Source organism: Cynocephalus volans, chromosome 14 (assembly GCF_027409185.1).
Source record: "Cynocephalus volans isolate mCynVol1 chromosome 14, mCynVol1.pri, whole genome shotgun sequence".
NCBI classification, from domain to species: Eukaryota; Metazoa; Chordata; class Mammalia; order Dermoptera; family Cynocephalidae; genus Cynocephalus; species Cynocephalus volans.
In genome coordinates, this window is record NC_084473.1 from 83,826,419 (window position 1) to 83,841,520 (window position 15,102).

Here is a 15,102-nt window from a genome sequence, read left to right on the forward strand (position 1 = left end):
CTTCTATCCAGAATCTAATTGCTCTGGCAAGGATTTCCAGTAATATGTCATGTAGAAGTGGTAAGAGTGGGCATCCTCGTTTTGTTCCTGATCTAAGGGGGAAAGGTTTCAGCTTTTCCCCATTCAGTATGATGTTAGCTGTGGATTTGTCATATATGGCTTTTACTGTATTGTGGTATATACCTTCAATACCTAGTTTGTTAAGAGTTTTTATTATGAAGGAACGTTGAATTTTGTTAAATGCTTTTTCTGCTTCAACTGAAATGATCATATGGTTTTTGTCTTTATTTCTGTTAATGTGATGTATCACATTTATTGATTTGCATGTTAAACCATTTTTGCATCCCTGGGATAAAGCCTACTCAATCACAGTGAATGGTCTTATTAACATGCTCTTGGAGTCAATTTGTTAGTTTCTTGTTGAGAATTTTCACATGTATGTCGATCAAGGATATTGGCCTAGAATTTTCCTTTGCTGTTGTGTCCTTATCTGGTTTAGGAATCAGAGTAATGCTGGTCTCATAAAATAAGTTGGAAAGTATTCCCTTCTCCTTAATTTTCTGGAATTATCTGAAGATAATTCATATTAGTTCTTGTTTAAATGTTTGGTGGATTCATCAGTGAAGGCATCAGGTCCTGAACTTTTCTTTAACGGTAAACTTTTTATTACTAATTCAGTTTTCCCCCTTGTTATTAGTCTGTTCATATTTCCTATTTCTTCATAATTTAATCTTTGTAGATTGTTTTATCCAAGAATTTTTACCTTTATTCTATATTATCAAATTTGTTAAAATATAGTTCACAATAGACTCTTATGATCCTTTGTATTTTTGTGACATCAGTTGTAGTGCTTCTGTTTTAATTTCTGATTTTGTTTATTTGAATCTTCTCTCTTTTTTCTTGGTTAGTCTGGCTAAAGTTTTGTCAGTTTTGTTTATCTTTTCAAAAAACCAATTCTTTGTTGATGTTTTTAACTGATTTTTTAGCTTGTATTTTGTTTATTTCTGCTCTGAGCTTAATTATTTCTTTCCTTCTGCCAATTTTGGGCTTAACTTATTGTTGTTTTTCTAGTCACTTTAGGTGCAATGTTCGGTTGTTTATTGGAAAGCTTTCTTCTTTTTTGATATTTGCACTTATTGCTATAAACTTTCCTCTTAGAACTGCTTTTCTGTGTCCCACAAGTTTTGGTTTGATGGGTCTCCAATCTTGTTTGTCTCAAGAAATTTTCTAATTTCCCTTCTAATTTCTTTATTAACCCATTTGTTGTTTAGGAGCATATTGTTTAATTTCCATGTACTTATATAGTTTCTGAAGGTTTTCTTGTTGTTAATTTCTAGTTTTATATCATTGTAGCCAGAAAAATACTTAATATAATTTCTATCTTTTTAAATTTGTATACACTTGATTTGAGACCTAATATAGGATCTATCCTCGAGAATATTTCATGTGCAGCTGAAAAATAAAATGTGTATTCTGCTGCTGTTCGATGAAATGTTCTGTAAATTTCTGTGAGGTTCATTTGGCCTGTGGTGTAGTTTAAGTCACATATTTCTTTGTTTATTTTATGTCTAGATGATCTGTCCATTGTTGAAGGTGGGATACGAAGTTGCCTACTATTATTAAGTTGCAACCTACCTCTCCTTTTAGGTTTAGTAGTGTTTGCTTTATATATCTATTCCAGTGCTGGGTGCATATATGCTAACAATTGGCATACTCTCTTGTTGAATCGATCCCTTTATCATTATATAATGACATTCTTTGTCTCTTTTTTACAGCTTTTGGTTTAAAATATATTTTATCTGATAGAAGTATAGCTACTCCTGCTTGATTTTGGTTTCCGTTGCATTACATATTTTTTTCTAGCCCGTCACCTTCAGTCTGTGTTTATCTTTAATAGTTAGGTGAGTCTCTTATAGGCAGCATTTTGTTGGGTCTTGTTTTTTTAATCCATTCAGCCACTCTATGTCTTTTAATTGAAGAGTTTAATCCATTTGCATTCAAGATTACTACCGATATGTGAGAACATATTCTTTCAATTTCATTAATTGTTTTCTGGTTATTTTGTAGATCCTTATTTTTTTCTCTTTTTATTTACCTCTGTGGATTGGTGGTTTTCTGTGGAACTTAGCTCTGTTTTCTCTCTTTCTTATTTGTGTATCTGCTATAATTCCTTTTTTGGGGGTTAACTTGAGGTTAATGTAAAGTGTCTTGAAGTTATAATAAGCTATCATAAGCTGATTGCAAATTAACTTTGATCACTTAAAAATACTCTAGACTTTACCTGTCCTCACAATTTATATTTTTGCTGCCTTAATTGAAGTTTGTATCTATTGTATATTCCTTAGCCTTTAGTTGCAACAGTTGTTTTTTGATTATTTTGACTTTAAAGCTTTACACTAGAGGATTGAAGGATTAACATAGCACCATTATTTCATAGAAATATTCTGAGTTTGAATTATGAATTTATTATATCTGTTCAGTTTTGTACTTTTTAAACTTTTCATGATAGTAATTATTGTCTTTTCATTTCCAGTTGTTGCACTCCCTTGAGCATTTCTCGTAAAGAAGGTCTAGTAGTGATTTCCAACAGATTCTGTTTGTCTGGGAAGGGTTTTTTTTTTTTCTCTCTCTCTTTCTCAAGGACAACTTTGCTGGATAAAGTATTCTTCGCTGACAATTTTTTTTCCCCAGCACTTTGAATATATCATTCCATTCTTTCCTGGCCTGTAAGTTTCTGTTGAGCAATCTGCTGGTAGTTTAATGGAGATTCCCTTATTTGCAACTTGACACTTTTCTTTTGCAGCTTTGAGAATTCTCTTTTTAGTCTTTGACTTTTGACAGTTGGATTATGATGTGCCTTGAAGAGGATCTCTTTGAGTCTAATTGGGGGCCTCTCTGCTTCCTGAATCTGAATGTCCATATCTCTCCCAGTACTTGGGAAGTTTTTAGCTATTATATCATTAAAGAAGGTTTCTGTGCTTTCTCCATCTCTTCTTCCTCTGGAATACTTATTTCAATATTTGTTTGCTCAGTGGTGTCCCATAAGTTTCATAGGCTTTCTTCATTACCTTTTGTTCTTTTTAAATTTTTCCCTCTGACTCGGCTATTTCAAAAGATCTGTCTTCAAGTTCAGAAATTCTTTCTTCTGCTTGATATAGTCTGTTGTTGAAACTCTCAATTATATATTTTTATTTCATTTGTTGGATTTTTCAGCTCCAAAATTTCTGTTTGATTCTTTTTTATGATGTCTATCTTTTTGTTACATTTCTCATTCAGATCATGAATTGATTTTCTGATTTCATTGAATTGTTTGTACGCTCTTGTATCTCATTGAGTATCCTTAAGATCATTATTTGAAATTTCTTTACATGCACTTCATAACTGTCCTTTTCTTTGGCAGCTGTTAATGGACAAGTTTTGTGTTCCTTTGGGGTCATCATGTTTGTTTGCTTTCTCATGTTTCTTGTGTCCCTGAGTTGATATATGTGCATCTAATTGAGTAGTTGCTTTTTGCAATTTTATGGAGTGGATTATATATAAATGACATTTTCCTGTAGGTGGGTCCAAGGGTATCTGTTGGATATATTGCATTGGTTTTGGTTCTGGGTGGACTCTGTAGTGTAATTTCTGTGAAGTTTCTTTTTAATCCTCCTCAATGATATATGCAGAGTTTTTGCCAACACTGGCACTGTTTTGCTCGGTTGGAGATTCTGGGCTGGTTGTTTTGCCAGGTGAGTGTGGGCACTATGGGTCAATCAGTGTTAGGTGGCCTCCCTGAGGATCAGAGTTGCCACTTGAGCAGCTCTGAGTCTGTCCAGGCATGAGTGCATAGCTCTGAGGATGTTTTTCACAGGGTATGGTGTACAGAGTAGTGGGCTTTTGGGCTGGAAATAGGTAAACCTGAGTGTGAAGTGGGGGTCAAGTGGCTCTGCAATGGCCTGTCAAAGAAGTGGATGCCACTGCCTGTCAGGAGCTGGTGTGTACAGGCATAGCTGAGCCTTGTGGCTCTATGGAGGCCTGCCTGAGGATGTGGAGCCACTACCTAATCTGCTGTGAAGCAGAGAGAAGGTGTGCACCAGTGCAGCAGGGCCCACCAGCTCTGTGGAGATCCAACAGATCAGCAGTCAGCCCTGGAGCAAGCTTTCTTTCCAGGGCATAGCAAAGCCCAGCAGCTCTGTAGTAGCCCACCAGTGAGAGGCAAGGCCACTTCCCAGTTTGATGTCTATAGGGCAAGTAGTAGGCCTACACTGGAGCAACAGAGCCTGGCAGATCTGCGGAGCACTGCTAGATCAATGGTTAAGCCTGGAGCAAACCTGCTCTGTAGAGACCTAGTGTGGGAAAGCAAATTCCCTTTCCAATTCAAAGTCAGTCAGGGAGCAGGTGTACACTGGTGCAGAAGGCCCAGTGGCTCTGTGGAGGGCCCAAGGAGAAGTTGGAGCTACCAACGGTCTAGCTGGCTGCCAGCACATGTACCTGTGGGTTCAGCAGGCCCTCAGGTTGTGGAGGGTAGGTGCACATGAGTGTGGTGGACTGTAGCTTTTTTCCACCTTACCTGCTGAGCAGGTCTTTCTGCTCTCCTGGTGGGGGGTAGTGGGTAAAGGGTTGCTGTTTGGGTTTAGATGCTGGGGTCTTGCTCCTTCTGTCTGGTCTAGGCTCCAGGAAGCTGAGGTGATGGTCCTGCCAGCTCTCATATGAATGTGGTAGAATGTAGGTTGGGCCTCAGGATGGAGAGGGTCAGATTTCACCACCTGCCACAGCAGGATGCATTCTAGCAGCAGATTCAGTTTCAAGACAGTGCTGTGCCATAGCCACTTAGATCAGGAGGAAAGAATCCTCTACCTGGGCTTCTACTACGAGACTATGCAGCTGCACAAACTCCCAGCTACTCTCCTACTGGGTTTGGGACCTGTGAGGACTGGGGGACTCTTCTGTGGCAGGGATTGCTGGTATTTGTGGAAGCAGTGGAAACAGCTGGGGTTTTTCCAGCTTACCTTCTCTTTGACTCTGAGCTTGTCATTGTGGCAAGGCAGAGTCTGTACCTTGCTCTGCTCTCTATGGTGTTACGCCTGTCTTCTGTGCTCCATAAGGATTTCATCTCTCCCCTGGTGTTCTGCAGTGTACTTCAGCTGTTCTGGTCAAAATAGAGTTTTTAAAAATTGTTTTGATTTCTTTTTGTGCAGGATGAGGGCAAGTGCCAGACAACTCTCGTTGACCATCTTGCTTCACTCTCAAGGGATTCCCTACTTGATTTTCATGGAGCAGTATTCAGCCCTGTTCGTGTGGGTGTGGACATATATTAAGCAAATATCTGTGGTAGGAAAAGGTACATGTGCCTTCCAAGTCGAAGATTTCAGCATCATCCTGGCCATGAGCTGCATGGGAAGATAAATTCTTCTATCTAGATCTATGATCCTCCTATTAAAATGTGGCACATTGATATCTCCATTAGTTTTCCATTGGTGAATAAGAAATTACCTCCAATTTAGCAGCTAATTAGCTTACAGGACAATAGCTTAGAAGTCTAGGAATGGCATGGCTGGGTTTTCTGCTCAGAGTCTTATGAAGCTAAAATTGAAGAGTCAGTCAGGATGCATTCCTTTCTGCAGCTTAGTATCTTCTCAGCTCATGTGATTGTGGCAGAATCAGTTTCTTGGAGTTGCATGGATAAGGTCTTTTCTGCTGGCTGTTAATTCACAGCTTACTGAAGGCCACTCTCATCTTTTATCCCATGTTGTTCCTTCCATCTCCAAAGCCAGCATCAGAGATTCTTCCCCATATTATATCCTTTTCACATTGTGAATATTAATTTTAGGTGTCAACTTAAGTAGATTATGCAGTAGCTAGAAACCTGGTAAAGCATTATTTTGGGGTGTGTCTGTGAGGGTGTTTTCAGAAGAGATTAGCATGTAAGCCTGAGTGATTGGGGTGGGAAAGATCTGCCCTCAAAATGGGCAGGCACCATCCAGTCTGCCTGGGGCCCAGAGAGAACAAAAACAGAGGAAAAGGTGAATCTCTCTCTCCATCCCCTGGAGCTGGGATACACTGTTCTCTCCTGTCTGTGGACATCAGAACACGAGACCCTTCAGTCTTTGGGTTTCCAGACTTACTCTAGTGGTACCTCCAGGTTCTCAAGACTTTGGCCTTCGATTGAGAATTACACCATCAGTTTCTCTGTTCTGAGGGTTTTGGACTTGGACTGAGCCATGCTACTGGCATCCAATTGGAGACATCCTATCATGGGATTTTTCATCCTTCATAATTGTGAGAAAAATTTCCCTAATAAACCCCCTCTCATATATTTATATACATATCCCATTGCTTCTGTCTCTCTGGAGAACCATGACTAATACACAGACCTTGTGTATTTTCTGAAAGCCTCTTCCCTGAGCGTGCATTCTTTTTTCAGGCACGAATTCAAGTGTCCCCTCCTCAAGAAGGGCACTCCTGTCCCCTACATTTTAGGTGGAGCTCCCCACCCCCGGCCACTTCCTATCACATAGCCTGTTCTGTTGCTTGTCATTCATAACTATCTCAGATTTTTGAGGGATCTGTGATGATATGAAGAAGTTTTGTTGCATTGAAGCAGGAAAATAATCAATGCTAGGAAGTAGAAAGTTAAATTAAGTTAGTATTTGTAAGAATGTATGCACATATAAATGCAACTTCATGCAAGAGAAGACAAAACAGGGTGGTAATGAGGTAGAACTGCAGCATATATACCATTTGAAGCCATTTATTAAGCAGGTCAAGACCACTGGGGGAATTTGAGGGAATCTCAGAGGGAGCAGGGTAGGAATGACAGAAGAAATATTATTTGTTTTCTGTGCCCTCCCCTGCCCCTCCCACAAATAAAAGCTCTGTGAGTTCATGGATTTGCTTGATTTGCTCATAACTTGTGGCCCTATGTCTAAACACTATTATGTGTGTTATTCTATAAATATTTTTGATTGTGTGTATACATAAATAAAGAGCTGCTCTATAGAGCCTGGGAAATAAAGCTATTTAACCTGTTATCCTCAGGAGGAGCTATGACACCTTATGCCTGTTCACAGAGAGATCTAAGAGGACTTGAGATGTTATAAAAGAAACTGGCTCAACTAAAAAGCAGCAGCAAGGGTGATTCATAAGTATCCAGTAACTCATTTTCTGAGTTAGTGTTTGTGATGAGGGAAATACCAGGAGTTTGGTTGGGATGTATTGAGGTGCCTTTGTATTGTCTATGAGAAACTTAAAATATGTATTTAAAATTCAGAAGATATATTGAGAGATATATAAATTTGTGCACTGTGTCCTGTTTTTATGCAGTAATATGAACACATTCCCATGCACTGACATCATATTTATATGTTTCAATTAAATTTTGAAACTATATGTCCATATACACAAGTATTCTATTACAAAATTAGTTTACATTTTCAAGTTGACTGCAGCTGGTTTGATATTTTACCTTTGTAGCTACTGTTGAACTTTAAGAATTATAGTCTTAAGTTGATTTCTGGTCCTTTTGTAAGCATACGATCTCATTTCCTGGGGTAATGATATTTTTGTCTCCTTTTTCCATTGTTTTCCTCCACAACTCAATACACAGGTGCTTTTGCTTTCATACTCTCTGATGCTTTGCATAGGCTCCTCAGGCACTAGACTGACTGCTCAGAGCTCTATTAATAGGGCTTGTCTGGAGATGGGGCCTGAGTGCTTCAGATGGGTGAGCGCAGCAGGATGGCACCACAGCCCCAACTCCTCGTCTTCCTGTTGCTCTGGGTATCAGGTGAGAAGCTTAGATGAGTTATATCTTTGTAAAATTAAAAGAAAATTGAACATGTAGAATAAAAGAAACATTCATCCCAAACAGTTTGATTATTGTGATAAAAAAGAAAGGCTACATTTTTAGATATATATTTTAATATCTTAGTATGTGATGTGTGGTCACTGTCAATTCTTAATTGCAGGTGCCTGTGGGGACATTGTGATGACCCAATCTCCGGACAACCTGGCTGTGTCTGTAGGAGAGAGGGTCACCATCAGCTGCAAATCTAGCCAGAGTCTTTTATCCAGTTCCAACAATAAAAACTACTTAGCCTGGTACCAGCAGAAACCAGGACAGGCTCCAAAGCTGCTCATCTACTGGGCATCCACCCGGGCATCTGGAGTCCCTGATCGATTCAGTGGCAGTGGGTCTGGGACAGATTTCACTCTCACCATCAGCAGCCTCCAGGCTGAAGATGCGGCAGTTTATTACTGTCAGCAGTATTATAGCAGTCCTCCCACAGTGCTTCAGCCTCGAACACAAACCTCCTCTGTCGGTCTGTCCGTCAGTGAGTGTCTGAAGCACCCGGTGCTTCCTCGCCACACAGCCCTGGACTTGAACACTTCCTCTTTCTGCCTGAGAGTCTGTGTATTCTGCTTATTTATGAGGAAGTTAGCAGGGCTAGAGAAAAGAGTTAAGGCGCTCAATATGTCTTTCAATCCCCTTGTTTAAGGTTTCACTCTAATGCAAACATTTAACTTAGATAAAATAATGGTTCTTTTAAATAAATGTTACTTAGCTTTGATTTCACGTTTTTTTTATGCTGATTTGGCAAGTGAAAGTATAACTTTTATGGCTCGTGTTTGTAAGTAGAAGAATAACTTTGGAAACAGTTCACTGATGCCTGTTGTATATGAGTAATCTCATATGCTTCAAGAAAAGAAGAAAAATCATTTAATTCCAGTAATGGGTTACTTTTTCTTTATCCAATTTCCAGTATGCCAGCACTTTTTTGAAATTTATTCTTATTAGGATTATTTTGTTATCGTAAGGTACTCACACTACCAATGAAGTGATAGATTGTATTTGATAGTGGGCTTGGGTTAACTGTAAATGTAACTGTAAACTCTAGGGCACCCACAAAGAAAAGTAAAAAGGTACATATATAAGAGATATGCTAAGAAGGAAAGAAAATGAAATCACATAAAATGCCCAGTTAAAAATCACAACAGATAGATAAAGAGGGGAAAATCACAATAGGCTTAAAGAGCAAGCGCAACAAATTGAAGACAGTAACAAGTTCAGTAATAATCCAACTATATCAATAATCAGTTTAAATGTCAATGGTGTAAATGCACCAATTAAAAGAGAAAGATTCTTAGAGTGGATCAGAAAGCAAAACTCAAATATATGTAGTCTACAAGAAAACTCTTCTTTAAATAGGAAGACACATATGAATTAAAAGTAGATGGATAAAGTTATGCCATGCTAACCCTAATCAAGAGAAAGTAGGCATGACTATATTAATTTCAGACAGAGCAGATTTCAGAGCAAGGAAATGTATCATGGGAAAAGAGGAGCATTACATAATAATAAAGATGTTTAATTCTCCAAGAACACATAATAATCTTCAATGTGTATGTGCTTAACGACAGAGCATCAAATATCTGAGGCAAAACTGATAAAACTGCAAGGAGAAATAGATATAGTTACTATTATACCTGATGAGTTCTATACTCCTTATCAAAAATAAATGAATCCAGAAGGCAGAAGGTCAGTAAGGACATAGTTTAACTCAACAACATCAGTCAACCAAACATAATTGACATAAGAGAGTATTTCAATTTAAAACAAATTATTTTAGTGAATTCTGAAACTTTAGCATTAAGCCAGAAGTATTATTGACAACCAAATATTTGTTATAATTTTTTCATATAATCAATAATTTCTCCCCTTTATTTGACCTAAAATGGATAATTTGGGGTCAATCTTTTTTTCTGGTATAGATAAATACAATAAGATTTTACAATAGGTTTCAAATTTCACCGAGGGTTCTAGGATACCATAACATGAGAGAGCCAAACAGTATGTGGTTTGAGGGGGTTCCTAATTTCTGAGGGCAAGAATATGAAAGATGAGTAAGATCTGCCCAGATAAGTTTCTAATTAGTTATCATGTTCTCTAAACTTTTGTTAAACTTTACAATTTTGCTTTGTGACTACTACAAAGAGCTCAAAATTTATTTTCTTTTATTTCATTTCCTAAACCTCATTCAGATCAGGCAGATGGAGTATACCATATTTATTTTATGTTTTTATTTCATTTATTGAAACAAAATTGGTTGTACGTTTCTGAGGTGTACAGTATTGAATATCCATACCCGTGTGCAATATGTGATGCTCAAATCAGGGTAATTTGTATATTCAACATTACACAAGGTAGTCATTTTTTTGTGGCCCTTTACTAATTCCTTGCTAAGCACCTGTCCCCCTTTCTCACCTCATAGGGCCTCAGTTCTGTTTTCTCATTTTGAAAGTTCAACAAATTATTCTGATTATTGTTTCTTTCTTTCTTTCTATTTATTTTTTTAGCTTTCACTTACAAGTGACGACTCACAATATTTCTCTTTCTGTGCATGGCTTATTTCACTTAACATAATTTTCTCTAAGTTCATTCATGTGGCTGCAATTGGTGGAATTTCATTCTTTGTTTATGGTTGAGTAGTATTCCATTGTGTATATATGCCACATTTTTCTTATCCAGTTTCTGTCAGTGGACACTTATGTTGGTTCTTGGCTATTGTAAATAGAGCTGTGATAAACATGGGAGTGTAGGTATCCCTTCAACATTATGATTTCCTTTCTTTTATTGTGATAATTTAGAAAAGTTGACCAAAGTCAATTGCAAGTGCCTTTGGACTCAGGAATTCACTCAAGCCAATCTGCAACTAAAGAAGCTACTCCCACTGGGCAGATTGATGTCAATTCTTATCCAAGGACAAAGTCTCACCTTTCATTAGAAAGAATCTCCATTAATGTCAAGGGAGAAACATTTCTCTCTGTGTTCTTAATCTTGTCCAAAGCAGTGTGGGTTTCGGGTGTTTGGGCTGAAAAAAGTGTATAGATTCAAAGCTATAGGATGTAACAGTATCACACTCTCTGGCCCATAAATCTGACTCCAGGATAACCAACATGAACATTTCCACCACCAACACTGTCTTCCCCGGTCATACAAATCACATATGGCTTCCAGTTGTATTCACCCAAAGCTAACAGCTCTGGCAACAGACCAAAAACTACAATATAACCCACCTGTATAAGTCCTTCCTCACTTGGCTGACTCTGGTCATGATGAGAGGCTCACAGAGTTCTGCTCCCCACCTGGATCTCATGGAGGTAATACTTAAACCCCTTTACCACCTCTTGATATTTGTGTCTGGTGTGGAGGAACCAGCTTTGGCTGCTGGCCAGTTTTGTTATGTAGACCACAGGATGGTTTCTTAACAAATGGTTAAGAGAGATTTTTTTTTTTTTAGAAATAGGAATATCCCACTTTCTGTCTATTGGTAGTACAGGAAAATTTCAAAGCCTTTTTCTGTTATAGAGAGAACTTTTATTAGAGTTTACATTTTGTGTATATAGCAGGGCAACAGATTTGGAATAAAACCAACATCAGAATTGAGCACTTGCAATGGTTTTCTATTTATTTCACTGAAAACAGCAGTATGCTCTGAAATTCAAGCATCTTAAAGAATAATTATTTAAAAGTAGCCTTTACATGTATAACGCAAACTCTAGGACACCCATTTGATGAAAGCTCAGGAAAATGTTACTCAAAGATTCAAATGACCCTGAGAGACTGAAAGATTGGATCAAGTTCTTGGTATCTTAACACATGGAATCCCTCTTTAAACTTTGGGCTCATGAATGTGGATGCCCAACATACATGACATGTAAGAGTAGATATGGGAAGAACTTTTTCTATAAACATTCAGAAAAAAATAATAGAAAATTATCCATTATCCCTTCTTTCCCACTTTCCTGAGGGAATTATTCCCTTAATAAATTCTTTGATTAATCTGGTGTATACATAGTGACGTAAGTAAGATAGGATATTCACCAGTTTGTAACAACAATTACCAGGATTTTCATATACACTGCTTGAAGCATAAAATTCTTTCCCCATTTCTTCTTGCCTTAGAAAGGGCTATTAACTCTGTAGTTGTAAGAGAGAGATCTTTTTTTCACCCTGTCAAGTTCTTTTTGACTTGAGTGCTCTTATAGAGTTTAATTCACCAGGTCCTGGAAAAGATTATTTTTAATATTTGTTTCTAACATTGTTAAATAGTTAACCTGGTAACAGCAGATACCAGACAAAAGCTAGCTCAGCTCCATGCTGTTATTGGGAGAAAACTCTGATGGCCCATAGTAGTGGGGGTGTGAGGTGTTTCCTTCCCTAGATGAGCTGGGAGGGAGCCAAGTGGGATGGCCACATGATATTGACCTGGATACACATCTCTCCATGGTCAGGGTAGGGCCAGATGTTTTCTTAGAGGGGCAGAGCCATGTGTACCGTGTTCTCTCCGCATATGCCGACTTTCACAATGAGATGCATTTCCCCACGACTGCAAGTGGAATGGACTTTAACTCTGTTGATATTCCTCCAAATATAGAAGACATTTTATGTCACTTTGCTCACAGGAGGGGCCCCACCCTCCCACTGTCTCTTTTAACACCACTGCACCCACCAGGGGATTTGCATACTATACCCTAGGGAGGACCTTCCCCTGCAAGTCTGAGATAAAAGCTCAGCTCTTACCTTGACTTATCAGGACTCTTCAGTTCATCTTCTCATAATGAGGTTCCCTGCTCAGCTCCTGGGGCTGCTGATGCTCTGGATCCCTGGTAAGGGCGGAAGGAGACGTGGGAGGAGAGTGGGGTGGGAGGGTGAGCTCTGGGCCCCACTGCTTTCCATGTGTGGTCTGTGCATGTGTAACATGTGCATGTCTCAACCTCCAGGATCGGGGCACGTGATGTTTAGATATGTGAGAGTGGGGAAGATTCCAGAAAGAACTTGTGCACTGATGAAGACTCTGACACAGAAAGAGGGATATGGTATAGGCAACTTCTAGAGGTTTCTTTGCTTTGCGCCTAGCAAATCTCAATTCATTTTTGAAATTGATAATTTCGGGGTATGAATCAAAACCAAAAACACACACAAAACATTTTGCCTGAAATAATTCATAACAAATCATGAAAAGTCTCATAAATTTTATACATAACCTTGCACATCTCTCATTATTTTATCCACTGGGGATACTGTGATGACCCAGACTCCACTCTCCCTGCCAGTCACCCCTGGAGAGCTGGCCTCTATCTCTGCAGGTCTAATCAGAGCCTCCTACATAGAAATGGATATACATGTTTGAATTGGTACCTGAAGAAGCCAGGCCGATCCACAACTCCTTATCTATGGGGTTTCCAACTGAACCTCAGGGGTCCCGGACAGGTTCATTGGCAGTGTGGCAGGGACAGATTTCACACTGAAAATCAGCAGGGTGGAGGCTGAGGACGTTTGAATTTATTACTGCATGCAAGGTGCAAAAAATACTCCAAAGTGGTATAGCCCTGAACACAAACCGCTCTTCTTTTTTTATTTTATTTATTTTATTTTTTTATTTTTATTTTTATTTTTTTTATTTTATGGAATAATGTTTGATTTATTGATGTATTGTTTTTTCTTCTTGTGAATAGCTTTTTTTTTTTTTTTTTAAATTTTATTTTGTCGATATACATTGTGGCTGATTATTGCTCCCCATCACCAAAACCTCCCTCCCTTCTCCCTCCCCCCCTCCCCCCAACAATGTCCTTTCTGTTTGCTTGTCGTATCAACTTCAAATAATTGTGGTTGTTATATCTTCTTCCCCCCCCCCGGTTTGTGTGTGTGTGTGTGTGTGTGTGTGTGTGTGAGTGTGTGTGTGAATTTATATATTAATTTTTAGCTCCCTCCAATAAGTGAGAACATGTGGTATTTCTCTTTCTGTGCCTGACTTGTTTCACTTAATATAATTCTCTCAAGGTCCATCCATGTTGTTGCAAATGGCAGTATTTCATTCGTTTTTATAGCTGAGTAGTATTCCATTGTGTAGATGTACCACATTTTCCGTATCCACTCATCCGATGATGGGCATTTGGGCTGGTTCCAACTCTTGGCTATTGTAAGGAGTGCTGCGATAAACATTGGGAAACAGGTATACCTTCGACTTGATGATTTCCATTCCTCTGGGTATATACCCAACAGTGGGATAGCTGGGTCGTATGGTAGATCTATCTGCAATTGTTTGAGGAACCTCCATACCATTTTCCATAGAGGCTGCACCATTTTGCAGTCCCACCAACAATGTATGAGAGTTCCTTTTTCTCTGCAGCCTCGCCAGCATTTATCGTTCATAGTCTTTTGGATTTTAGCCATCCTAACTGGGGTTAGATGGTATCTCAATGTGGTTTTGATTTGCATTTCCCGGATGCTGAGTGATGTTGAGCATTTTTTCATATGTCTGTTGGCCATTTGTATATCTTCCTTAGAGAAATGCCTACTTAGCTCTTTTGCCCATTTTTTAATCGGGTTGCTTGTTTTCTTCTTGTACAGTTGTTTGAGTTCCTTATATATTCTGGATATTAATCCTTTGTCAGATATATATTTTGCAAATATTTTCTCCCACTCTGTTGGTTGTCTTTTAACTCTTTTAATTGTTTCTTTTGCTGTGCAGAAGCTTTTTAGTTTGATATAATCCCATTTGTTTATTTTTCCTTTGGTTGCCCGTGCTTTTGGGGTCGTATTCATGAAGTCTGTGCCCAGTCCTATTTCCTGAAGTGTTTCTCCTATGTTTTCTTTAAGAAGTTTTATTGTTTCAGGGTGTATATTTAAATCCTTAATCCATTTTGAGTTGATTTTAGTATACGGCGAGAGGTATGGATCTAGTTTCATTCTCCTGCATATCGATATCCAGTTATCCCAGCACCATTTGCTGAAGAGGCAGTCCCTTCGCCACTGAATAGGCTTGGTGCCTTTGTCAAAGATCAGCTGACAGTAAGTGTGTGGGTTGATTTCTGGATTCTCTATTCTATTCCATTGGTCAGTGTGTCTGTTTTTATGCCAGTACCATACTGTTTTGGTTATTATAGCTTTGTAATATAGCTTAAAGTCAGGTAGTGTTATGCCTCCAGCTTTATTTTTTTTGCTCAGCATTGCTTTGGCTATGCGTCGTCTTTTATTGTTCCATATAAATGTCTGGATAGTTTTTTCCATTTCTGAGAAAAATGTCTTTGGAGTTTTGATGGGGATTGCATTGAATT

The 15,102-nt window shown here is 38.5% G+C and overlaps 1 gene segment (V, D, J or C); it reads left to right on the plus strand.

Moving 5' to 3' along the window:
• The first annotated feature begins 7,719 nt into the window (after positions 1–7,719).
• LOC134362584 (immunoglobulin kappa variable 4-1-like) lies at positions 7,720–8,479 on the plus strand. The segment is given in 2 exon segments: positions 7,720–7,768; positions 7,950–8,479. Coding segments are annotated over 2 exon segments (579 nt in total).
• Positions 8,480–15,102: the final 6,623 nt, after the last annotated feature.